At 38.4% G+C, this 26,820-nt stretch overlaps 1 protein-coding gene across 1 annotated transcript in view; it reads right to left on the bottom strand.

Annotated features, from left to right (window-relative positions):
* The window catches only part of LOC127078901 (uncharacterized), a 102,402-nt gene extending 76,351 nt beyond the window's left edge, over positions 1–26,051 (bottom strand). The window contains exons 1-5 of the mRNA XM_051019316.1: positions 25,972–26,051; positions 25,470–25,717; positions 25,185–25,379; positions 24,981–25,091; positions 24,827–24,890 (exon numbers count right to left, since the gene is read on the bottom strand). Coding sequence (XP_050875273.1) covers positions 24,827–24,890; positions 24,981–25,091; positions 25,185–25,379; positions 25,470–25,717; positions 25,972–26,043 — 690 coding nt within the window. The 5' untranslated portion in view covers positions 26,044–26,051. The remainder of the gene's footprint in view (positions 1–24,826; positions 24,891–24,980; positions 25,092–25,184; positions 25,380–25,469; positions 25,718–25,971) is intronic.
* Positions 26,052–26,820: the final 769 nt, after the last annotated feature.

Raw genomic sequence — 26,820 nt, 5'->3', positions numbered from 1 at the left:
GGCTCTAACATCCTTAATATCAACCAGCCGCTTTGGTGGATTTTAGGTTTTACCCCTGATCCGGGATCCATTGATATTAACAATGTTTGAACGACTCAACCACGAATCATGGGTTTGTTGAGAGTCACGAGCATGGAGTCTCGGTTAAGAACCGCCCAAAGGGAGTGTACTAGGGTTTAAACCTGCCAGACATGTTCTATCAGAGGTTCCCATAATCATCGTTCCATCTTTCGAATATTATCGGAGGAACGAATACTCGTATTCCAAAAATATTCTCAAGAGAAACTCTTATGAGTGTAGTATCGCGTGACAATCGCATCAGAACTGACATCTGAACGACCTCCGCACTACGGTCCTAAAAAATAGGCCAAGATGGGTTTGGTAAACTAAGGTCCTTGGCTTCTGCGGCACATGATTGAAAGAATAATGCCTAACCACAAATAACTTGTGTGACATTATTAGTTCAACATGACCTCCACCAAGTGAATGGTCACGCAAGTCAACTGGCTAAGGAATACTCCACACCAGTCAACAAGACTATGCCATTCTCCTATCCTAGAGTGCACTCGAGTTCGGGTATAGAACCTTTTACCTCAACTGACTCCCACCCCACAAAGAAAAACAGACAACCAGCCAGGCAGAATGAATAATGAATATGAATGCAAACATAATTACAAACATAAATGCAAACAATAGACCATGAATGCAAACAGTAAATAAGGGATGCAATAAAATAAACACAGCACAAAGCAACCAAAACCCTAATCCTAGAGAGCGCTAGGAGAGACTCGCTCAGGGAAGATGGACCAGCATAGGTCAACTTCTCTGTATCCCCAGCAGAGTCGCCAGCTGTCGCATCACGCGAAAAACCGGCGGGAAAAGAAAGAAACAACAGAGCCGCCACTGTGCGTTATTTATCCCAAAAGAGGGAAAGGAAACGCTCGAAGTAAACCTAGGAAAGAACATGGTCTCACGACCAAAGAGGATGGGTTCGGGAGTCGGTTATGCGAAGGGAAGGTATTAGGCACCCTACGCATCCGTAGTACTCTACGGGATCCACGCACAAAAGGAAGGGAAAAAGGTTGCTAAACACTGCTCAAACTCACACACACTGGCTGAAAAGAGACAAAAGAAACTGACTGAAACTGACTCGGCAGGATGTCGCATCCTGGGCCTACTTAGTCTATCAGGCATAGACATCAGAGTCGAAGTAGTTCGGACTAGGGAAAGCGACACATGCTCGCTAGGATATCGCATCCTATGCATACGTATCTTCTCGGACGAGAGAAGAATCAGAGCATTCGTAGCTCGACTGACACGCACACAAACAGACACAGGCAAAGGCAAACGTGGAGCCTGAATGCCAATCACTGGACTTACATCAGCATCCGAACCAGAAAACACACACAGGAAACCAACTGCCAATCGCTGGACTTATGTCGGACTCCAACCAGAACACACACAAGGGTGGTTAAGACACAAAGAGTTGAAAAAGAAAAAAGGGCGCCCGGAGAGATCAGCTCAATCTCCTGCCTACATACTTCATCTGGTGTGAAGATCAGGGCGATGTAGTTCCCCTACGCAGGGACAAAGGATCTAGCCTAACCAGATAACAGAGGGAGACACAACTCTAGGGAGACTACGACTCGAGCCTAGATGTTGTCATGCAAAGTCAACCCTAAGTTAAGGTTTCTAGCTAACTGGCACGAGGGCCGACCTATCCTAGACAAGGCTTGCACAGGAAGCAAGGGTCTCAATTGCAACTAGGGCAAGAGAAAGGGGAGGTCTCAATCGCAACGAGGGCGAGAGAAAAGAATTAGTGTTAGTTGTTAGTCAAACTCGACAAGACATCGCATCTCGTGCCTACGTATCTCATCTGAACATGAGAATCAGAGTTGTCGTAGTTCGGCTACGGAGGGACAAAGGTCTCAATTGCAACTAGGGCAAGAGAAAGGGAAAGTCTCGATCGCAACGAGGCGCGAGAGAAAGGATCGCAACGAGGGCGAAAACAAGCACGGATTAGTCTAAACTAAACCTAACTTGCACAGGAAGCAAGTCAAACAAACATACAAGCACAGGTAGCACACACTATATACACACAAGGGGCTCACACAAAGGTTAGGTTTTAGTCGAGGGGTCATATCAACCTCAACAAACAAACCTCTGGAAATGGGTGATGGTGCTCTTAACCTTGCCATTGAAGGGCTAAGGTGAAGCAGATGAAAGGAAATGAGGGGCGTGCCTCATTGCTTCTATCCCTGGCCTGGGAGAGCATTTGACAAGAATGTGTGGGTTCAGAAAGTGGGAACCCTTCTACACATTTGATACTGACTCAACTGTGCAATTGCACAAGATCTTGGGTTAAGATCTCAGTGCTACAACCATGTAATGGGAGCACTGAGAAGACTCACTGAATAGTAGGGGATAGATTGCTTATCCCTTTGATCTACCAATTGCCTCTTCACTTAGGAGGTCTTTGACTCTGTACAAGGACAAGATTTAAACATACACAAACATTGCCTCTTAAGGAGGACTTCAGACAGTTGCCTGGCCAAGTAACAGGCCAGGTCTTCCAGACTACATGAAGTAAAAGAGATTATACCTCAAGCAAGTTGCTAAAAAGCAAAGCAAAGCAAGTTCAGAGAACTTAAGCAACTAAGGGTACCTGAAAGAGTCAAACCAATCAGTAGGCAATTCAACAGTTAAAAGCAAAGGAATGGGATTCACAAAAAAAACAGATGATCAACTGTGCAAGGCACAAGACTCAAACACATGAGTCAAACCTACAAAACAAAGGTTAGCACATGGTAAACAATCAAGTTCAAACAAGTTTGAATGATCTTTGAGGCATTGGTGCTTAACCTGAAACATTAACTCAATTGTAAGTCCAAAAGACCCCTAGGACAAGCCTAGGGTCAAAAACAAATGAAAAAAAAGTCAAAACAGCAAAGAAAAGTCAACCAAAGTTAAATTCAAGCATTTAAGAATCAATCTCAATTGGTCTCACATTCAAATCATGCATTATTATCATTTCATGAACATTTGAAGTCAAAGTAAGGCAAATGCAAGCTCAAAGAAGTCAACAGAATGACTTGCATCAAAAGTCAACTCAAACAATTTCAAAAATCATCAAATAAATCACACTCAATCCTAACATCTAGCATGGTAAGCATGTCAAATTTCATGGCATTTGGATGAGAGGAAGGCAGTCAATTAAAATCAAGAAGTTAAACCAAATTCAAGCATGCACAATGAAGGTCAACAAACATGAGTCAACTTCAAAAAATCATAACAAATTGAAAACAGATGAGAAATGAATGAGATTAACACCAATGCAAAGCTCAATATGTCTAGTTATCACATATGAAATTTCATGATCATATAATATGGTATGAGAATTTCCCAAAGGATATGGCAATGTGTAGCACAAAAAGTCAACATTTGACTAGGCAGGGAAGAAAATTCACAAACAAATAGGAAACAGCATGTTTAAATCCAAGAAAATTCATACACCAACTAGACATGTAAGAGATCATTCATGCAAAATTTCAAGTTGTTTGGAGGCCAGGAGACATGTGAACAAAAATCAAGAAATTGCACATCATTGGTGTGACACAAATTGTCACACCCTACTTCAAAAATTCATAACTCACACACCACAAATGATAAATGAACAAACTCTACATCAAAACAAAGATAAATGAGTCTAGTTTCACCACAAAAAATTTCAGGGCCATTGGATGCAACATCATTATTTCACAAGGGTTTTGGCAAAAGGTATCAATTAGGCATACATGTTAAGAAAACTCATACCATTTAAAATCCTGCCAACCAAAAAATAATTAAAAATCATGATTAAATACTAGACATCTTCATGGACATGATGCAAAAATTGGCATGATTTTTGGATTTAAATTGAAGGAGAAATGAATTTTACAAGTTGATGAACAAATTGTAGCAACATGAGCAAAGTAGCATGGCAAACAAGTCAAACATGTGGTCAGCATGGCAATTTTGTAATTCAGCGTGACACTTATCAAAACTTTGCGTTTTGGCATGGAGAACGAAATGTTCTCATTGGCTGTTGCCAATGGAACAGTACCCGGACCAATCAAGGTCCAAAATTCTGGGTTCAAAAACCCTAGGGTTTATGCAGCAACATTCATGGTATTTTCATGCGAGTTCATCATCATAAAACAAATTCCAAGCAGCAAAACACAATATCATGGCATTAACACTCATGCAGCATCATAACACCAACAAACAGGACATGATTCATGTGGATTTCTGGGCAGGTTTAAGGTTGCAAAACAGCAGGGCATTCATCATCATCATGTATTCGAAATTTTCCAAATGCCTAGAAATCAAAATCAATCATACTAATATCATCAGCAAAGCATGCATAACCCAAATCCAGCAACCATTATCATTGAAACAAACTAAATAAAGAGCAATATGCAAAAACATCCATGAACATCAACTTTCAGATCGACATATCTTCACAAATATTCAACCATTTTCACAAACTCATAGCTCAAAATAATCAGCACAAGAAGACCTACATGATATATAGCATGATTTGGACAAATAAGAAAGTCGAAAAACTTACTTGATTTGAAGAACTCGATGGTACAGTGTTGTTTTGGTGGATACGAGTGCAAACAGATGCTTACAATGCTATGGAATGATGGAATCTTGAAGTTGTTTGGCTCAATGGTGCATGGAAACCTTCACAGCTCGAATTGCCATTGTTGGATCTTGGTGAAAACAGAACACAAAGCCATGCTACAGTTGAGGTTTGATGATGAAAAATGCTTCCAAAGATTGTCCAAGTGATGGAGTGAACAAGAATGGCTCGTGGTCTTTGGAGCTTTTAGCAGAAAAAATCAAATCGAGCAAAATACCAAATGAGAGAAAAAAAGTTTTTCTGCTATGGTTGCTGTGTTTCTCTTAGTCTCTAGGGTTGTGAAATGAGCAGAAAATAATCTTAGAAAGGTCTGTTTAAGGTTGGTTTAAGAAATGCTAAGTTGGATTAGCTCAAATGGAACCAAAATGCATTTTTGCTAATTTTGCATAAGTGAATATGGAGGGTGTGATCCTGCACGGTTTTGGGCTTGGAAAGGCTGCAAAGGACCAACCAATTTGCTGTTTTGCATCTGCTTATGGATTGCTAACATTGCCTTGTTTTAATGAAGCCATTTGCAAAATTTCAAGTTATGCACCTTTGGCCAAAATGGTGATATGATGGTATCATGAGCATGAATTAGGGCTTGTAACATCTTGCAAATATCATTTAAAATGAATCCCAATTGGCCAATTGTGTAAAAAATGCTTAAATCAAAAAGTCAAACTTGAGTCAAACTTGATTTTTAAATGAAATAGGTCAAAAAATGCCATTTTGATTGGCAAGGTTTTGGTTCATGAAATTTACATTTTTGGAAAGAGGAGTAAAAATGTGGTTTGTAGGAAAAAACCCCACCAAATTTGGCCTTATGGTTCAAGAGATATGACTTGTTGAAGTTCAAGATTTTGTGAAAATGATTTGATCATATCTTGACAACCGTGCATGGGAATTGAGAGTTCTTGGACTTTTTGAAAATGGGAGAACAAGACCTTCAACTTTCATGTTGGGCAAAAATTCATTTGAAGCTTGTATCATGATGCAAGTTGAGGATCAAGAAGTTTCCATTTTTGGCAGTTGAAATTACAGGTCCACTTTCTATTTCTGGAAATTTTCTGATTGGCTTCAAATTCTTCAATGATGTTGATTGCCATGATATATGAGGCCTATTAGGACATGAATAAGCTCTCTCAAACCATTTCCATCCATCAAAACAAAGAATCAACCACAGTTGACCAACTTTGACTTATCTAGGTTTTGGATGACTGAAGCACCTTCTGATGAATTCCAAACCCTAATTCCTTGAGACCTTGACTTCAAATGATGTCCCAAGTTGAATGGACTCTCGATGATTGATCATGGTGCCCAAATTCCACAAGAATGGCCACCATCCACTGCTTTGACTGACTGTTGACTGTCTATGGTTTTTGCCTGACTGTGCATTGACTGATGGCTTCTGAGCCTTCAACCCTTGATCAAAACACTTCAAAATGGGCCTTCAAGTCATGTGAACTTGTTGGACAAACTCTAGGGCCTATGCTCCTTGAGAAACACCTTTGCTTGATTGGTGGACTGATCTCCTGATCAGTTTGACCTAATTCTTGACTTGCCTGCTCTTGAGGCAACTGGGGACAATGCAATGCTATGCAATGGACCATGATATGCTATGACCTAATATGAAATGGTATGTACAATGATAGGTGCAAATTTGAGGTGCTACAAAACCCTCAATGTTAGGGGGGTGGTCCTGATTTGATCTGATGTTACGAATTTCAATTCAATTGTGTGATGTGCTTATGCTTTTGTATCGGACAAATACAATTAGATCTATGACTATCAATAACAGGATTGTGATTGTTAGGGTTTTCACACAATTGGGTTTACAATTGCATCACCTAGGACTAGGAACTTTTATAAATCACCATAAACCTTGATATTGTTTATGATTAAAACCAATGATTAATTGAATGGACATTTGAGTAAGAATTGGTAGTTTAATAGTTTCTTCTTTAAGGACTTAAGGAAGAACATTCTGAGGTTAGGTGATTGAATGTTTCATGTGTATTAAGGAAATCTTGACTGAATTCATAACTGGTTAAATCAACCACTCACCCTAGCATGTTTTATCTTAATCAATTATTTCTACTATATTTTTGTGTTTATTGTTATAAATTCCCAAAACCAAACCATTATCTTTTTTTTCTAATAGAATCTGAAGTAAAATAAGTATTTCCTCCGCAATCCCTGAGATCGATACTTGGAAATAAAACTCCTTATTACTACATCGGTAAAAATAGTACACTTGCTATTTTTCCGATCAATATGCATTAGCATTGAGATCATACCTTGGCATCCTCCTTACCCCCCTTCCATTGGGTTTGTTTTGGGAGAGATCACCAAGAATCATGTGATTGTATCATAGTTGTATGTTTATCATTTTACTAACCAAAATACCAAAAATATGTATTTGTATTTGCCTAACTCTTTTGTAGGTAGGGCATGTTCCCCCTTGGTCTATCAAGTTCACATCTAGAGTTTAAGACCCTCATTGCTAAGATCACAACCAAGGAATGATCCACAATGTATTTAAGCATCATATATGAGTCCCCATGATCCCTACATGTTATTTTGATCAAGTTTTCTTCAAGAGTTTGGAGTTGATTTGCCTTGGAAACCCTAGTTTGTCTGGGTATCCTAAGTAACTTCTTCAACAAGCTTCCTCATCAATTGACCAAATTTCTTAAGGGACACTCCAAAATTAATAATATTATGTATATGTGATCTACCACGAGCCTAAAAAAGTCAAGATAATTGCAAGTTAGCAAGTTGGTTGATGGTGGTTGGCCAGATAAATTCATCTGATCAAAACTAGGTCTCCCTATACCATATCTCCTACAACTTTCACCATATGAAAATGATTCCAAAAGAAAATTTACTCTAAATGACATTAAAAATACCTTTCATGTTGAAGTATAGACCTAATTTTGCTTGGAAAGTCATTTTCTATGTTGAAACATTATAGGTCATTTTGTCTAAACCCTAATTTGAAAGTCAACTTCCCAAGGCCATAACTTACTCAATTTTTATTAGATGAAAGATTTCGAAGTTGCACAATCAAATTCAAGATGTCTACTTAAACTTTGATGTTTGGAGTGAAAGATAAATCAACTTTTATGAGCATGTCATATGAGGATACATTATAGGTCATTTTGGACCAATACCATTGAACAAGTGATTTTCCCCAGCTTTTCCCCCTCTCTTCAAACCCCCATAATTCAAAGGAAAACCTGATAATTTTCACTTGAAAATTGAGTTTGAATCTCACTGTTTGGAGATTCAAAAACTCCAGGATCCAAAGCTTCTTTCCATTCCCAATCCATTTCTGCAAGTCATTGGAGCAAGATTAAACAAGAATTGAAGCAAGGAAGTGCAAGTTACGCACAACATTGATGGTATTTTCAAGAAATTTCTTCTCTTCGATTCTCACTCAATTCTCATAAATTCTGTTGGATCTTTGGTTGTCTAAAGTCCTACCAATGTAGGCCAGAAGATTGAGTTGCTTTGAGGCCAAATCGAAGCAACTCAGTTGACAAACCTCAAAATTAAACTCCTCATATCTTTCTATATATGTGGAGCTAGTTAAAATGGAGGTCAGATTCGTGCTCTACGCCATTTTTTCTTTCAGATCATGTCCTCATTTTTCATTTATGTGATGGTGATGACTAAACCAGTCCGACGAGGTTCGCCTGAGAAGGTGACCGGAGGTTTAGCGCCGGTGATGTGTTGGACAGGTTCTAAGCCACATGATCAATTCAAAATGTTTTAATCTCGTGTGTTGCTTGCAAATACCACTTGTGTTACCCGTTGACTAGTGACTATGGTGGAAAGCACGCCGAGGACCACTTGATCTGCCACCGCAATTAATGAGGGAGATCAAGTGGCCCACGTTTTTTTGTATTTTTTTATTTTCATTTTATTCCTTTGATTTTCATTAATTCATATTAATTTTCATATTGATCCAAAAAATATGAGAGTTTCACCAAAAAAATTTAAATAAAATCCTCTTCCATATTCTGAATTAAAATTATTTTTTAGATCATTATTAATATTTTTCATGATTTAATTGATTTTTTGATTATTTTTAATTGTTTAAAAATACTTTTAAGTTTCCAAAAATTCTGAAATTTTTTCTCCAATGTCCTTTGACCTTGTTTGACCTATGATAAATCTCATAGACATTTATTTGGTGTTTTGATGAGATTTTAGGAAATAAACAAACCATGTTTTATTTAATGCATTATTTTAGTATTTTTGAAATTGAATAAATGCCAAATAATTGTGTTGAGCCATTTTGATTGTTTGTATAAGTTTGACTTGTGTTGTTGGGCATTGGTCAAGGTTGATTTGACTTTGTTAAGTTAAGATCATTGGATTTAGGGGATTGATGGAATATACATTCCATCTCCCAAAATGAATGAATGATCTTAATTTGGTAAAAGTCCTCCTTTGTTTGATTTGAGTTTTGACCCATTCCCCTCCCTCTCCATCTCATTCCCCTTCTTTATGCATTCATATTATGGACCTATGATATCTCCATATCCTAAGGCTAGTTGATTGTAAAAATCAACATAAGTATGGATCAGATTAGGCCACCACTTTTGCATATTCTTTTTGTGTGTAGTATGTTTCATGAGCATAATCCATTATATTATGTCTCTAACATGCATTAACACCAAGATTCTATTGCCCAATCTCAAATAGTTGTGACTTCTACATAAGTTCTATTACGATTGTTTAACATAGTGCTAAATTTTTCATACAAAAGGCATAGCATTCTAGTTAGTGAGATTGTAAGTTTCCCCTCTTTCATGGTATTGTGGGGAAACTTGGCCTTTTTCCCTTCCTTTAGAAGATATCTTGGTTTAAGGATCCATGCTTGTGATAAGTGGGTTGAGTGTTCTCCAAAGAATGACTTAAAATAAAAAGCAAAAGCAATACTAACTCCTCACTCATTAACAACTAACATTTAATTTCAAGTCATTTACTTTAATGCACTTTATTTTTAAGCCTTATTCATTTGCCATTATTCATACCATTCTAATTGTTTATGTTAATATCATTTTCACTTTGTCCATTTGGGTCATATTTTGTGATATATTTTTGCTTGTATATATTGTGTTTGTTTGTGTGGTCTTTGACCATTGATGTACATAATAAAAACCAAAATTATAAAAAACATCTTGTGTGGACTGTTGGTTTGAGATGAGACAATTGAACTTAGAATTTAGGCAACACTCCCTATGCAAAGGACTTGGCCAATGCCAACTTTCATGTAACCAAGTGCTTGTAATCTGAAACTTCATCTGATATATCATTGAAAATCCATTTAAGTTCATCTGCAACATGATCATTGTGAAGCTGTTACTTTGAACCCGTGACTTATGGCATTGTGGAATTCATATGCTACATGGGCAAATTTGAAGAAGATCATGGAGTTGCTAAGCTTGGATGTGGCTATCTTTATTTGATGCCTTTCTCTTCAAGTTAACACTGTGTGCATTGTTTGTTTCTTGATTCTAATGTCCAAGCAAAATTTGGGTTTCTATATGACATTCTTGTCTATTGGATTGTAGCCCATTGGTCAGATCTTTTCAACTCTTAACTTTTAAATTTATACTTATAATTAGTCTCTCCATCTCCTCCCCATTTCTTTAATTTCAAAATCTCTCCCTCCTTTTAAAAACTTCTTTGTCCGTACTTGTTTTTTCTAAACTTATACCATTTTGCAAATTAGAAACTTTGGCCTTATGCCATTGCACTTTCAAACTCATTTTTCTTAATCAAACTTGTAAATATAAACTTAACCATACTTGACTTAAAGTTTCAAAAGCCAAAAGAACTAACCCATTCAAACCATTTTAGGTTTTTGTGCCTTTCAAACTTAAATTTTTGTTAAAAGCAAAGCATCCACTTTGAAATTTGTATCACGAACTACGAGGTTTTGATCCCTCATTTTTATGTTGGTACGTCGGCACAAGTCCGAAGGTCTTATCAAATACAAAAATATAATTAATGAATTCTTTTCTCATCCCCCCATTCTATTTTCTTGCTAACATCATTTGTACAAAATACATATGCACACAAGAAAGGGCCTCCTAGGAGTACCTAGGACACTTTGGGTGCTAACTGTTAGACGGTGTGGCTAGTGATCGAGAGGGGGGGGGGGGGGGGGTGAATAGATCACCTCTTTGAAATTTAACGGATTTGAAATTTTATCAGAGTTTTCAAAGTTGGCGGAAAAAATCAGTCCCGAATCGACTTCCGTCTATTCTGAACCGCTACTAGAAAGCCGGACACACAAGTTTTAATGCTGGATTTTAATGAGAATGACAGAAACAATTCACACCAGAATTTTAACTAATTGAATGCACTTATCATTAAAGTCTATTTCCAATGAATAAAATCTAGCTAACCGTTTTATCAAACAGTTGGTGTGTATGTGATCTATGATAAACAGCAATGGAGTTTGATTAAAAGTTTTCTTGCCACTGCTGTCTTGCAAAAGGAACAATCACCACACACTAACTGAAATTGCGAAAACAGTTTGAAAAACGTAAAGAGGAGTAAGGTAAGAATACGATACGCAGAGATTTGGTAAGGAAGTTCCCCACGTCGTCCTCGCGTGTGGGTACGTCTCCCTCTCAATTTCAAATGAAATTGAGAACTTTGATTATCAATTTTTGCTGAATCCGTTGATACAAGGTTATGATACAAAGACAGAATTCTAGACTCTAAGAACTTCTTCTTGTATGAACCTTCACTTGATCTGAGCACGATCAAGATTTTCCTGCACGAAATTGCAAACAATTCACCGGTTCCACGACCTGCTTGCGAAATCCCCCGATCTCCAAACGCAACGCTGCGGCTGAATATGTTTTGCAAACGTGACTCCCAAACCCTCAAGAACACTCCAGTTCTTGAAGGACAAACCAGTAGGTTTTTCCTAGAAACCCCCTTCAATCTTCAACTCAGCTAGATCCTCGATCGTTCCACTGCAAACCACAGCTAGATCCTTGATCGTACCACTGAACGTTATCTCGATGCTTCTTTAATCCAAAGAACAAGAATGGTTATGTGTAAATGTTCTTGAAGAAAAGTGATTGAGAAGATGGAGAAGATGAAGTCTCTTTCAGGTTTCTAATTGCTCTCAAAACAATTGCTCCAACACTGCTTTTGATCTTGTGTTCAATTGTTTTCCCTCAATGAATTCGTTGTTTTCACTGCTGTCATAACCTGTCTTATATATGCTGCAAAACAGTTACTGTTATAACATAAAACAACTTTATGTATTGATGCATAAGAGTGTGTATCGATGCATACTGTAAGATATGTGAATTTTTGGTGAAATTTATTAATCATGTATCGATGCATAATTCGTATGTATCGATGCATGTGATTATTTCACTAGTATGTATCGATGCCTAATGCGCATGTATTGATACACAGGTTGTTTCAATTGGTCATGTGTCGATGCAGGGATCGTGTGGATCGATGCATAGAGTCTTTAGCCTTCCATGTACTGATGCATGACTCGTATGCATCGATGCATACTGAACAAAAAGGTTTTGTGATTTATCACTTGCTGTATGTATCGATGCAGAGGCTTATGTATTGATGCATACTGACATAAAATGCATTTTAATTGTTATTTTAAGGGAAGTATCAATGTAGGTTTATATGTACAGTTATGCAACAATAGAGTGGGATGAAAGACATAATAAAAACACAAATGTATCATGTAATGCAATGCACAACCAACATTTGGATGATGATCACACAATTTGCTATCATTAAAAATTAATTCAAGGTATAGAATTCTCTCACACTAACACCTTCCCTCTGTGTAACCAACCCTCTTACCCGTAATCTCTGGCATTTTATTAGTTTTGATTTGAAAACTTCTTATATTTGGGGTTTGGTCGTACTTTTCCCTTTTCCCTTGGAAACAATAAAAGCGTGGTGGCGACTCTTGTTATTTGATGTCTTGCTTATCCATAGCTTGATGATCATGAATTTACCGCTACAAAAATTAAGTGGCGACTCTGCTGGGGAGTAGTCTCTAGTGGGTTTAACCTACTTTTTGTGTGTATATAATTTTATGTTTGATGTATGTATGTTTGTTTGTGTGATATAATCTGCTTGTTGTGCTTGGTGATCTCTGAGTGGTGAGATAAGTTCTAACCTGAACTTGAGTGCAATTAAGATAAGAGGATGGTATAGTCATGTTCGACTTGTGTGGAGTAGTCCTTAACAAGTTGGCTTGAGACCCATCTACTTAGTGGAGACCCTTTTGGATTTGGATATGTCACACAAGTATTTGTGGTTAGGCATTACTATCTCTAATTTGGGTCCGAGAAGCTGAGGACCGTAGAACATTTAACCCCTCTTGGCCTATTTAGGATGTAGTGCGGAGATTGTTCAAGTGTAGACTTAATAATAGTTGTTACACAATACTACACTCAGACGAGTTTCTCTTGAGAATATTATGGGTTGATGAGCCAGTCATCCTAACCTGTAATATCCGATAGGTGGAATTAAGACTCTGGGAACTTTTTAGAACATGATCTACAGGTTTTATCCTTAGTACACTCCTTTGGGATGGTTCTTACCCAGACTTCATGCTCGTGACTTACAACAAAACCTTTATTCTTGGTTGATCCAATCAAGTCTTGTCAATATCAATGGAACTTGGGTGTTGATAAGGTGAAAACCATAATCCACCAAAATGGATGATCGATCTTGACAATGACTTGATTCATCCCTTGACCTTTGCTTGTTTGCCTTGTGTGTGATCCCTTATTTGTGATTGATGCATTCATGCATTCATGCATTCATGCGCATCAAGACATTTATCACACGAAAAATAACTTCAAGGAACTGAGGTGTTATTTGCAAATATTTTCAGACCATGGATTGTGGATGAAGGAACACTAGGAAGTACGGTTTCAGATGTCCCGACTTGAAAGAGTTAAGAAAGCTAGCATCTTTTGTATTAGATCCCTTGGACTTCAAGCAAGTTCATGGGAAGCTTCTATCTATCTTGTCTGCTGATGTGGTTGAAGGACTTTTGAGTGTATTGGTGCAGTTATATGATGCTTTCTACCGTTGCTTCACTTTCCCCTATTATCAGCTTGTGCCTACGTTGGAGGAGTATGCCCATCTCTTGGGAATACCTGTTTCTAACAAAATGCCATTAAGTGGATTGGAAGAGATTACCATATCTCATCTTATTGTTAAAGCTCTTCACTTGAAGAAGTCTGAGATAGAGGCTCATTGGGTGAAGAAAGGAGGATTGTTTGGGTTTCCATCTGATTTCCTCATCAAGGAAGCTACTGCCTTTGCTCAAGCCTGTAGTGTGGACGCTTTTGAAGCTATCTTTATGACGCTTTTGAAGCTACTTGTCTCTCACTAATGATGATATAGTTTGGTATGATCCTTCTTTGAGGAGTTTGGAGATTATTGATAGTTGTGGTGAATTCTCTAATGTGCCTCCCATTGGTACACAAGGAAGAAATAACTACAACCCTGCTTTGGCTCGTCGTCAACTTGGGTTCCCCTCGAAAAACAAACCTAATAACACTTTGTTAGAAGTTCTTTTTTATCAAGAGGGTAAAGATCCCCAACATTTGAAGCAGAAGATTATGCATGCTTGGCATAATGTGCATAGGAAAGGAAGATCCGAGCTTGGTCTGCGCAATTGTGTAGCTTTGGAAGCTTACACTACTTGGGTGAAGAAGAGAGCTTTGGAGTTGAAGATGCCTTATCCTTGTGAGAGACCTATGTCTATGGTCGTGGTTGAGCCACTAACTCTCCCTGACCACGATATAGAGGATTTGGAAGACGCACTCGCCAAGATGAAGTGAGAGAAAGATATGTGGGAAGAGCGGTTCCATGCTTTAAGCAAGAAGCATGAGGAGTTGCAGCTTGAGTCTAAGGACAAGGATTCACTTATTGAGCTACTTGAAGATTGAGTGACGAAGAGACAGAGAGAACTAGAGGTTTCATCTTCCTCTAGCATGCATCAGCCTTCTGTTGCTTGGAAGAAGATTGTTGATCACTTGTCCTTGAGAAGACTCAGATGAAGGCTTCTTTTGAGACCGAGATTCGACGCATTCGAAGGAAGTACGCACCTGCAGCCAGATCTTTCGACGTTGTTGTTAGGGATCCTTAGGATGACTAGTCTCTTTTTCTCTTGTATTTTTCATTTGGTTTCTGAAGTTGTACACAGTGTAATCCTTCCAATTATATAAATAAAAGAGAATTTTTGGTCATATCAAATTGTTGCAATTACTGTTGTATATATATTTGCAAATAATATAGTAAGTTCCTTGAAAATAAAAAGAATCAAGCATTTCATTTCATGCATCATTTACATAAATAGGTTTCTCTTTAGCCAGATGTCTCATTGGTGTTTCTTATGTGCTTCAGCCAAGCTGACTCATCGGTACAATACTCGCGCCAATCACTCCAGAATCATGGAACATCTTGAGCAAGAGAATAGAGACCTGAAGGAGGAGATCGCCCGCCTGACTTCCATGATGGAGTCAGTTCTAGCCGCACAGAGCCAGTCTTCTCCAACACCTACAACTCTTCCTCCTCAGAAGACTGTTATTTCAGAGGTAGCTATCTCTACTGTTCCTGCAACTGCCGCTCATTTCAGGCCTGCCGAATTCCTGTGGGGAATGCCGCCAAACTTCATGCCTAAAGGTTTTGCACCTACATTTGCTTCCATGCCGGTATCTAGCCTGGTCATGTCTGTGTCACCGCCTGTAGTGCATACCTTGCCTCGTGTGGAAGACACCATTTATCATTCTGAGTCATCTGAGGGTCCGGACGTTTATGAGAAAATGGATGAAATGAAGGATCAATTTCTTGAGCTGCGTAAGGAGCTGAAAACATTGAGAGGTAATGAACTTTTTAGGAAGAGTGTTGTTGAATTATGTTTGGTGCTGAATGTGAAGATTCCAGTGAAGTTCAAAGTGTCTGACTTTGAAAAATGCAAAGGGAACACATGTCCGCTCAGTCATTTGGTGATGTATGCCGGCAAGATGTCTACCCAAACAGACAATGATCAACTGTTAGTTCATTACTTTCAAGACAGTCTGACCGGCGTTGCGTTAAGATGGTATATGGGGTTAGATAGTGTGAGCATCCACACTTTCAATGACTTGGAAGAAGCATTTATCAAGCAGTACAAGTACAATGTTGATATGGCTCCCGACCGAGATCAGTTGAGATCACTATCTCAGAAGGACAAGGAAACGTTTAAAGAGTACGCTTAGAGATGGAGGGAACTCGCTTCTCAAATCAACCCTCCTCTAGAGGAAAAGGAGATGACCAAGATTTTTCTGAAGACCCTTAGCTCATTTTACTATGAGAAGATGATTGACAGTGCCCCCAGTGACTTTACCGAAATGGTAAACATGGGGATGAGGCTAGAAGAAGGTGTCCGAGAAGGACGGTTGTCAAAGGAGGAGGTATCGTCCAGCAAAAGATATGATAACAGTTTCGGTAAGAAAAAAGACAATGAAGCCAACGCAATAACTAGTGGGAGGCAGAGAAGGCCTCAGATCAGAAGAAGTCAACCACCCCGTCAACATCATCATAAAGTATCTTCAGTAATTCCCATTTTTTCAGCTAGACAATCAGTACCAGTTCAACAACAACATCAACAACAACAACCACAACAACAAACAAACACCTACAATAACAACAATACCAACAATCATCAACAACAAACTTTCAAGAGGAAGAAGGTCTCTTTCGACCCGATTCCTATGACATAAGCAGGACTCTATCCATCATTGTTTCTCAAGAACCTGCTACAACCGAGAATTCTGCTGCAAATACCTGAACCACTTCCCTGGTGGTACAAGCCTGACCTCCACTATGCTTTTCATCAAGAAGCACCCGGACATGACATTGAGAACTGCTACCCTCTCAAATATGAAGTCCAGAAGCTAGTAAAGAGTGGAATGGTGTCTTTTGAGGACCGCACACCCAACGTAAAGGCTAACCCACTGCCCGCTCATGGAAATTCATCTGTCAACATGGTAGATGGCTGCCCTAGGGAGTTCAAAGTGTTTGATGTCTGTTTTATTCGAAGGTCCTTGATGACGATGCACAAGGATATTTGTTTGGTGAGCGATTATGAGCATGACCATGATGGTTGTGCTATCTGCAGTGTTAACCCAAAAGGTTGTGAGATTGTGAAAAGGGACATCTAGCGATTGATGGATGAGGGTATGATCCAGATTATACAATCCTGTCACATAAATGACGATGTAAATGTGATCGTTCCTGTGTTTAAGAATCTCGAGAAAGTGGTAATTTAATATGATAGCAGCAACAATTACATCATCAGCCAAAGATCGGTATCGTCGTTGGTCATACGGTTGGCGGGCCCAGTCCCGTACGCATCCGATAGGGCTGTTCCTTATCAGTATAATGCAACTATGGTGAAGGATGGTCAAGAGGTTCCATTACCTACAACCAATTCTGTTGTGAGCATTGCTGATATTACTAAGGTGACCCGTAGTGGTCGAGTGTTTGGGCCAGTGTTCCCAAAAGATGTGGAAGATTCAACAGTCAGTAAGAGAGTGGAAGTGCCTGCAGTAAATCCAGTTAGTGCTTCAAAGCGTCAGTCTGGTGAATCCAGCAATTTGAAGACTAATGATAATGATGAGGTACTTCGGTTAATAAAGAAAATTGAGTTTAATATGGTAGAGCAGCTGTTCGAAAACCCCTTGAAGATTTCAGTATTGTCTCTGCTTATGAATTCAGAAGTGCACAGAAGGGCACTGCAAAGAGTTCTAGAGCAAGCGTTCGTGGAACATGATGTTACAGTGGATCAGTTTGATCATACTGTAGCTAACATCACTTCCTGCAACAATCTCAATTTCTGTGATGAAGAACTCCCTGAGGAGGGTAGGAATCATAACTTGGCTTTACATATCTCGATGAATTGTAAAGATGACGCTTTATCTAATATGCTTGTTGACACCGGATCTTCATTGAATGTGCTTCCAAAGTCAACATTATCAAAGTTGTCATATCAAGGAGCGCCTATGAGGTATAGTGGTGTAATCGTCAAAGCTTTTGATGGTTCACGCAAAACAGTGATAGGTGAAGTGGACCTTCCAGTAAAGATAGGTCCGACTGATTTCCAAATTACTTTCTAAGTAATGGATATCCACCCGACCTACAGTTGTCTATTGGGAAGGCCATGGATCCATTAGGCGGGAGCTGTTACCTCCACATTGCATTAGAAACTCAAATTTGTTAAGAATGGGAAATTAGTCATTGTTGGTGGGGAGAAGGCACTGTTGGTTAGCCACTTGTCAACTTTCTCTTATGTTGAAGCCGAGGGTGAGGTTGGAACTCCGTTCCAAGCCTTGTTTATTGCTGTTGAAAAGAGAGTTGGGGCAACTATGTCCTCATTGAAAGATGCAAGGAAGGTTGTTGAAGAAGGAATTGTTGACCAGTGAGGGCGAGTAGTGGAAGTCGCCGATAACAAAAACAGAGCAAGTCTGGGTTTTCAGCAAGGATCTTCGGTTGCTAGATTAGAGGATGAGTAACTCAGCTTCTGTAGCGGAGGATTCATTCATGGAAATAAACAACACTTGCTGTTGTGCTAGAGGATGACGAAGAGGAAGACTACACCAATTTTGTGATGCATGGAAAGGCTTGCGACAATTGGGTTGCTGTTGATATTCCTGTTATTATGCATCGATCTAAGTAATTGCTTTTATCTATTTTTTTTAAAATCCTTCTCCTATGCCTAAGGGAGAAGTGAACATTGTTGGGCATTTTCAAATTTGATCATCAATAAAATTAATTTTATTCATCCACAACTATGATGTTTTGTTTTTACTTTTTGCTTTATTCTGAAAATGGTAATCACAAAAAATATAAATAAATAAATAAACTTGTCCATCTGCATAATATTTGGTCACAAATAACTTCTCTAAAATCAAAATATCAAATCATTATGCAGGTTGGTTTCTAACCCCATTGAATACAATGATCCTTCTCCTTCTCCAAATTTTGAATTCCCTATGTTTGAGACTGAGGAGGAAAGTGATGAAGAAGTGAGTGATGAATTGTCTCGTATTCTTGAGCATGAAGGAAAAGCCATTCAGCCATTCGAAGAGCAGATTGAGTTAGTCAACTTGGTTCCGCGGATGATGTGAAGGAAGTTAAGATTGGGTCGCGACTGTGTCTAGATCTTAAGAAGGGGTTGATTGATCTTCTCCGAGAGTATTCAGATGTGTTTGCTTAGTCCTATCAAGACATGCCTGGTTTGGATTCTAAGATTGTGGAGCATAGATTTCCATTGAAGCCAGAGTGTCCGCCAGTCAAATAGAAGTTGAGAAGAATGCATCATGATATGGAAGTAAAGATTAAAGAAGAAGTGCAGAAGCAGATTGATGTTGGTTTCCTTGTGACCGCTGAGTATCCGTAATGGGTGGCCAATATTGTGCCTGTTCCGAAGAAAGATGGAAAAGTCCGCATGTGCGTTGATTATAGAGATTTGAATAAAGCCAGTCAGAAAGATGATTTCCCTCTGCCACACATTGATATGTTGGTAGACAATACTGCTAAATTCAAAGTCTTTTCGTTTATGGACAGATTTTCCAGATATAATCAGATCAAGATGGCACCCGATGATATAGAGAAGACCACATTCATTACACCTTGGGGAACATTCTGTTATAGAGTGATGCCTTTCGGTTTAAAGAATGTTGGTGCAACTTACCAAAGAGCAATGACTACTCTTTTTCATGATATGATGCATAAAGAGATTAAAGTTTATGTTGATGACATGATTGCTAAATCAATTGATGAAGAGGAACATGTTGAGCATTTGTTGATGCTTTTCCAGCGTTTGAGAAAGTATAAACTCCGCTTGAATCCCAATAAATGTACTTTTGGTGTTCGTTCTGGTAAGTTGTTGGGCTTTATCGTCAGCGAGAAGGGTATTAAAGTTGATCCGGCCAAGGTCAAAGCAATACAAGAGATTCCTGCGCCCAAAACCAAGAAGCAAGTCAGAGGTTTTCTCGACCGCTTGAAAATTATATCTCAAGATTCATTTCACATATGGCTGCCACATGTACCCCTATATTCAAGCTTCTTTGGAAAGATCAGTCTTGTGATTGGACCGAAGACTGCCAGAAAGCCTTTGATAGTATCAAAGAATATCTACTTGAACCCCCGATTTTGTCTCCACCTGTTAAAGAAAGACCATTGATCATGTATTTGACTGTGCTCGAAGATAGTATGGGTTGTGTTCTTGGTCAGCAAGATGAGACTGGAAAGAAAGAATTTGCAATTTACTACCTCAGTAAGAAGTTCACCGACTGTGAGACTCAGTATTCTATGCTTGAGAAAACTTGTTGCATATTGGCTTGGGCTGCTAAGCGTCTGCGTCAGTATATGTTGAATCATACAACTTGGTTGATATCCAAAATTGATCCAATCAAGTATATATTTGAGAAGCCTCCTTTAACTGGGAGGATTGCCCGTTGGGAGATGTTGTTGTCAGAGTATGATATTGAATACCGATCTTAGAAAGCGATCAAAGGTAGTGTCTTGGATGACCATTTAGCTCACCAATTGATTGAAGATTACCAGTCAGTACAGTATGACTTTCCTGATGAAGAGATCTTATACTTGAAAATGAAAGATTATGATGAACCATTGCTTGAAGATGGGTCATAACCTAGTTCTCGTTGGGGCATGGTATTTGATGGAGCTGTTAATCAGTATGGTAATGCATTGGGGCAGTGATTATTACTTCTCAAGGCATGCATTTTCCATTTACAGCTAGATTGACTTTCAAGTGTACAAATAACATGGCAGAATGTGAAGCTTGCATTATGGGGCTCGAAGAGGCCATTGATCTCCGAATCAAGCATTTATATGTCTTTAGAGACTCAGCTTTGGCTGTGAATCAGATCAAAGGTGAATGGGAGACGAATCAACCCGGTTTGATACCATATAGAGACTATGTGAGGAGGATTTCAACTTTCTTTGCAAAGGTTGAGTTCCATCATATCCCTCAAGATGGAAACTGGATGGCAGATGCTCTTGCAACGTTGGCGTCAATGATTGTAGTGAAGTATTGGAATGAGGTTCCCAATTTGACTGTGATGCGTCTTGATAGGACAGCTCATGTGTTTGCTGTTGAAGAGACCAAAGACAAGAAGCCGTGGTATTATGACATCAAGTGTTTCCTCCAAAGTCAGATTTACCCGCATGAAGCATCTTTGAAAGATAAGAAGACTTTGAGGAGATTAGCCGGAAATTTCTACCTGAATGGTGATGTATTGTACAAAAAAAACTTCGATATGGTTCTGCTCATATGCGTGGATAGACACGAAGCAGACTTGTTGATGACTGAAGTCCATGAGGGTTCTTTTGGTACTCATTCCAATGGACATGCAATGGAAAAGAAGATGTTGCGAGCAGGTTACTATTGGCTGACAATGGAATCTGATTGTTGCAAGTTTGTGAAGAAATGCCACAAGTGTCAAACATATGCGGATAAGATTCATGCTCCTCCGACACTGTTGAACATCATTTCCTCCCCATGGCCCTTCTCCATGCGGGGAATTGATATGATTGGCATGATTGAGCCCAAATCTTTGAACGGACCATCGTTTCATTTTGGTGGCAATTGACTACTTCACAAAATGGGTTGAAGTGGCATCGTACACGAACGTAACTAAGTAAGTTGTTGTGCGGTTTATCAAGAATCATATTATATGTCGTTATGGTGTGCCAAGAAAGATCATTACTGATAATGGATCAAACTTGAATAATAATATGGTGGAAGCTCTTTGTAAAGACTTCAAGATTGCACACCATAATTCTTCTCCCTACAGACCCAAGATGAATGGGGTTGTTGAAGCTGCCAATAAGAACATTAAGAAGACTATCCAGAAGATGGTTGTGACATATAAGGATTGTCATGAGATGCTCCCATTTTATTTACATGGGTATCGAACATCCATCGACACTTCAACAGGGGCAACCCATTTCTCTCTTGTATATGGTATGGAAGCAATGCTCCCCATAGAGGTTGAGATTCCTTCATTGCGTGTGCTCATGGAAGCCAAGTTTACTGAGGCTGAATGGTGTCAGACCAGGTTTGACCAGCTGAATTTGATCGAAGAGAAGAGGTTAACTACCATGTGTCATGGTCAGTTGTATCAACAGAGAATGAAGAAAGCTTTTGATAAGAAGGTCAGACCTCGTATATTCAGAGAAGGTGACCTTGTGCTCAAGAAGATTTTATCGTTCAAATCGGACTCTAGGGGCAAATGGACTCCCAATTATGAAGGCCCATATGTTGCTAAGAGAGCCTTTTTAGGTGGTGCTTTGATTCTTACAACTATGGATGGTAAAGAGTTCACTCGTCTTGTGAACGCAGATGCAGTCAAGAAATACTTCGCCTAAAAAGAAAAGAACAACTCGCTAAGTTGAAAACCCGAAAGGGCGGCTTAGGCAAAAATGAGCGTCTCGGTGGATTAAAAACCCGAAAGGGCGATCCAGGCAAAAGTTAGAGACATAAAACAGAAAAATTATCCTGACAAATTGAATACCCCACCTTGGGGAAATTTATGCAAAAATTAGGGATTATGGCAAGTAACTGCATCCTGCTGATCTTCAGATTTTGAAGACTTTGTTGAGCACAACGGTCGACAGTGATTCATCATCCCAGTAGCGGCCAAAAACACAGTGGACGTCAAGAGTTGGTAGAAGGATTAGTGATCATTGTATTCAATGTAACCCTTTCCATGAAAATTACCATTTTCAACTTTGTAAAAATCTATGGAGTCTTGTCATTTACGGACTACCACTCCATTAAATAAAGTTGAACTTTTACCCAATTGTTTCTACTCTTGTTTACTTCAACAAATAGTTTTAAATTTTATCATGATCATTTTTGAAATTAAATTTTTTAATCAAAATCGTTTTTCTTAAACATATAAAAGCATGAATCTTAAAGCAATTGATTTCATTTAAAAGAAATATCATCAGTGGTTCGAAAGTAGTAAGCCCTAAGTGTGGAGCATTATTGGTCTCCCCGAGCAGTAGGCGCAATTTCTCTTTCATCCTCAACAGCATTTTTAGCTTTCAGCAATTGTTGTCCACTATTCCCCAGTAGGGTAGCCAGCAAAGTTGGTTGATTCACTCCCCTGCGGAATGTTTATTCCTCAGCGAAATTTATGTTTATTCCTCACTTGAAAATCGGTTTCCTCAGCAGTTCGTGTGGTTACGATAGAACTTTGGTTTCCTCACCAATCACCATCTGATTCGCTCCCAATCAGAATTTCCTCCTGGTTCCTGAGCAGCTATTTGCGTTTATCCTCTGCATGGTTGTCTCCCATTTGATATGATGTGGACCTAAAATTCCCCGTAGACTCGATAACGATTTTCCTCAGCAGATATCTTCTTTCCCCAGCTAGGTTTGAGTCTTTGGGATGATGATCTCTCTTTTCTCCAGCAAGTCGTCTCCCTCTTTTGTGGATTGACCGAGAATTGTATCGATGATTCAAATTTGCGACACCTTTGTATCCTTTGAGATCGTTTTGTCAGCATGATCATCACATATACATATATACATATACATATACATGTACATATATACTCATATATTTCATCATCATTTTTGTTGATTCACTAACAAGATTCTTATTCTCCGTTATGGCGGTACTTTATCCCCATAAAAGTTTGATGTCTGTCCTCCCTCCATTGTAGAGTGTCAGCCCCTTAAGTAGAAAGACTTTAACCTTTGTCCTTTCCCCGCTGAGTTATTTCCTCGTGAATGATTATTATTTCAGTTTCCTCCCCAGTTGATTATCTGGATGGAATTACTCCCCTTGAGTTATATCCTCATTGGGTTGAGTCTTGATTGACCGTTTCTTTCTAGATCTTACCTAGATAAATGCTTTGGGTCCCCTAAGAGTTTATTACCCAGTAACTGGTAATATTCTTCTTAGTTTTCCGTTTGCTACTTCTTGCCCAGTACCCGACAAAAGTACCATTGTTTTCTCCGCAGTGGAGTTCCTAGTGGATTCATTTTTTATGATTCCCCAGGAAGTATATCCTTGATATGTTCATCCCAACCGGTGATGGATATTTCCTTCCCCTATTTTGAGTTTATCCTTGATATGTTCATCCTAACCGGTGACGAATATTCTCATCTTTGGTATTCTACTTGGTAAAAAAGGTAGTTATAATCCCTATTTTCATTCCACTACGCCAAATAAGGGAAAAAAGGGCGCTTATTTTGGCCTATAACAGCGCTTTTAAGCGCCCTCTAAAGTGGCGCTGGCATAGGTAAAGACAGCGCTTTGTTTTCCTGGAGAAAGCGCTCTCTAAAGTGGCCCTTTAAGGGCCACATTATAGTGCGCTTTCAGAAAAAAGCGCCCTCTGGAGTGGTCCATAAAGGACCACCTTAGAGGGCGCTTTCTGGACAAAGCGCCCTCTAAAGTTGTCAATGTAAAGTGTTTAGAGGGCGCTTCCTACAGAAAGCGCCCTCTAAAGTGTTAGTTATTTTAAAAAAATTTGTTTGAAAAACAGTGGGTATTTAATTGGGAACCTGTTCGCATGCTGCAAAAGTGTAAAATTCATATTGATTTCATCCTTTAATCCAATGTTATACACCATTAATCCATTGATATATACAACATGAATCTATTTATATACAACATTAATCCTCCATATATACAACATTAATATATTGATATTCATGCATGTACAACAACATTCCATACATATATGTACAACAACTACAACCTATATGATTCTATGATCAATAATGAATTGACACAATTCATCCTTCATTTCATCCAAATGAGTTCTTGAGTAAGATTTGTATTCGTCAAAGTACTACAATTAAGACAATAAAACATATTCATGATTTAGTAACAAATTAGATGAAATATCCGATAATATTAAAATAAACCCTAAGTTATTATTCCATACCATTTTTGGGATGTCTATACGATTCAACGCAATGATATCTCTCATAAATCTCAATACAAAAAATCTGCAATCGATCGATTTTTTTTTTTTTTTTAATTTCTTACAAACACTATTATAAGCAAAAATAAGAAACTTAATATATACCTGAACTCTGACCCAGGTAATGTCCTTCCTATTACGATAATTCTTTTTCGATCTAAATTTTAGTATTGCCCTAACAAAATAAAAACGTATATTGAGATCAATCTGACAGACATAATTAAATATACAAATACACACGAATATTTAGGGGAATTTCACTTACGCGTCAACCGTCTTCTTCATACTCGGATATTTACTCCAATTACCCGGTAACGAATCGAGATAATACACCATTAGTCTCGAAAGATCCATAGCAACCAACACCCAGTGACCACTGTAAAATAAAACAAAAATTTAGATGCATGAAAATTTTCTACGTAAAAGATATACATAGATTAGAATGAAATTATTAGAAAGAAAATCTAACCCGTTGCCAGAATTAAACGGTAAAAAATACAAACTGGGTGTAGTATTATCGCCGGCCACCATGAATCTATCGACTAGTTCATTCATTACGGATGTTGGATTTTTCGTTATAAACGTTGTGTTGATACGGGAAGCAGCAATAAAATTGAATCGGTTACACAATTCAGTTCCCCGCATCAATGTGTCATACATATACCTTAAATAGAAACATAATAAACATTAGACTACTCATTGAAATGTGTAAATAAATTGTTCAACTAAGTAAATAATAGATTGATCGGAGTACCATATGTATGTATGAATGACAGCGATGCCCAATTCTTCGTGTTCAAAAAGTTGTTGCATGTCCTCCTTTGCAATTAATTCGGAATGAGCAATTCCGAAAACACCTTCATCCATATCTACACTACGGATGGCGCCGTGCATAATATCTGACTCTTCCACCATTTTCTCAAGACGCATCATAATTTGAGATTTTGTCCCAGACGTCGTTGGAATTTCCTTACTAGCTTTGTCCAACATTTGACCGGGAACCTAAAAATATAAATTAAATCATGACTTTTTGTGATGCAACAGAATCGTTGTGTATATAATTCAATGGGTATATATATTTGTACCTCTTTTTGAGATTTAGGATTTGTTTTTGTCCCGGACTTCGTTGGAATATCCTTACCAGCTTTTTTCAACTTTCGACCGGGAACCTAAAAATTCATATAAATTAAATCATGACTTTTTGTGATGCAACAGAATCGTTGTGTATATAATTCAATGGGTATATATATTTGTACCTCTTTTTGAGATTTAGGATTTGTTTTTGTCCCGGACTTCGTTGGAATATCCTTACTAGCTTTTTTCAACATTCGACCGGGAACCTAAAAATTCATATAAATTGAATCATGACTTTTTGTGATGCAACTGAATCGTTGCGTATATAATTCAATGGGTATATATATTTGTACCTCTTTTTGAGATGCAACCGACTTGATGCGTCTTGAAATCCCTTTACCAGCTTTATGTGTGGGTCTTGTAGGAGTCTAACATTACCATGTAATAAGGATTGATTAAATATCATAATGGTAGCTGAATTGAAATGTGAATACTAAATATTCATAATCATTTAGAACATATATACCTCGGCATCTGGGAAAATTAGATCTGACGGTCATCCAACAAAGGATCCGACTGCATCTCGCATCAACGTTGTCTCTGAAACAACGTCAGGTAATGGTAGAAACGTGTCCGTATCTAATACAAGGTCAACCGAAACTTTCATATATCCCACCGGGAGGAGATTATGGTGAAGTAATTCATCCGAAGTGTTGTGCACTTTTCCCTTGCCAACTATGCGATAAGTTGGTGACGATAGATACAGCTGACAAGGTGTAATGCCCTAAACCAATAATAAATATGTTATTGTTAACGTGTATATGTGTCAAGTAAAAAAGTGCTATTTTAATTTCATAATAACATATATAATTACCTCGGGAAATTTCGGTTGACAATTGATACTAGCTCGGTCACTAGTATCTTTTGCCTCGGAACCGCGCCTTTCCTCTCTATACCTTGCATTCTCCTTTTGCAGTTCGAGTACTTGTGCCCTTAACTCCACCAAGGTCTCCATCACCTCTTTGTTGGTA

The sequence above is a fragment of the Lathyrus oleraceus genome, chromosome 5, assembly GCF_024323335.1.
Source record: "Lathyrus oleraceus cultivar Zhongwan6 chromosome 5, CAAS_Psat_ZW6_1.0, whole genome shotgun sequence".
NCBI lineage: Eukaryota > Viridiplantae > Streptophyta > Magnoliopsida > Fabales > Fabaceae > Lathyrus > Lathyrus oleraceus.
The sequence above is the reverse complement of the archived record's forward strand: the minus strand, read 5'-3'. Positions and strand labels throughout refer to the sequence as shown.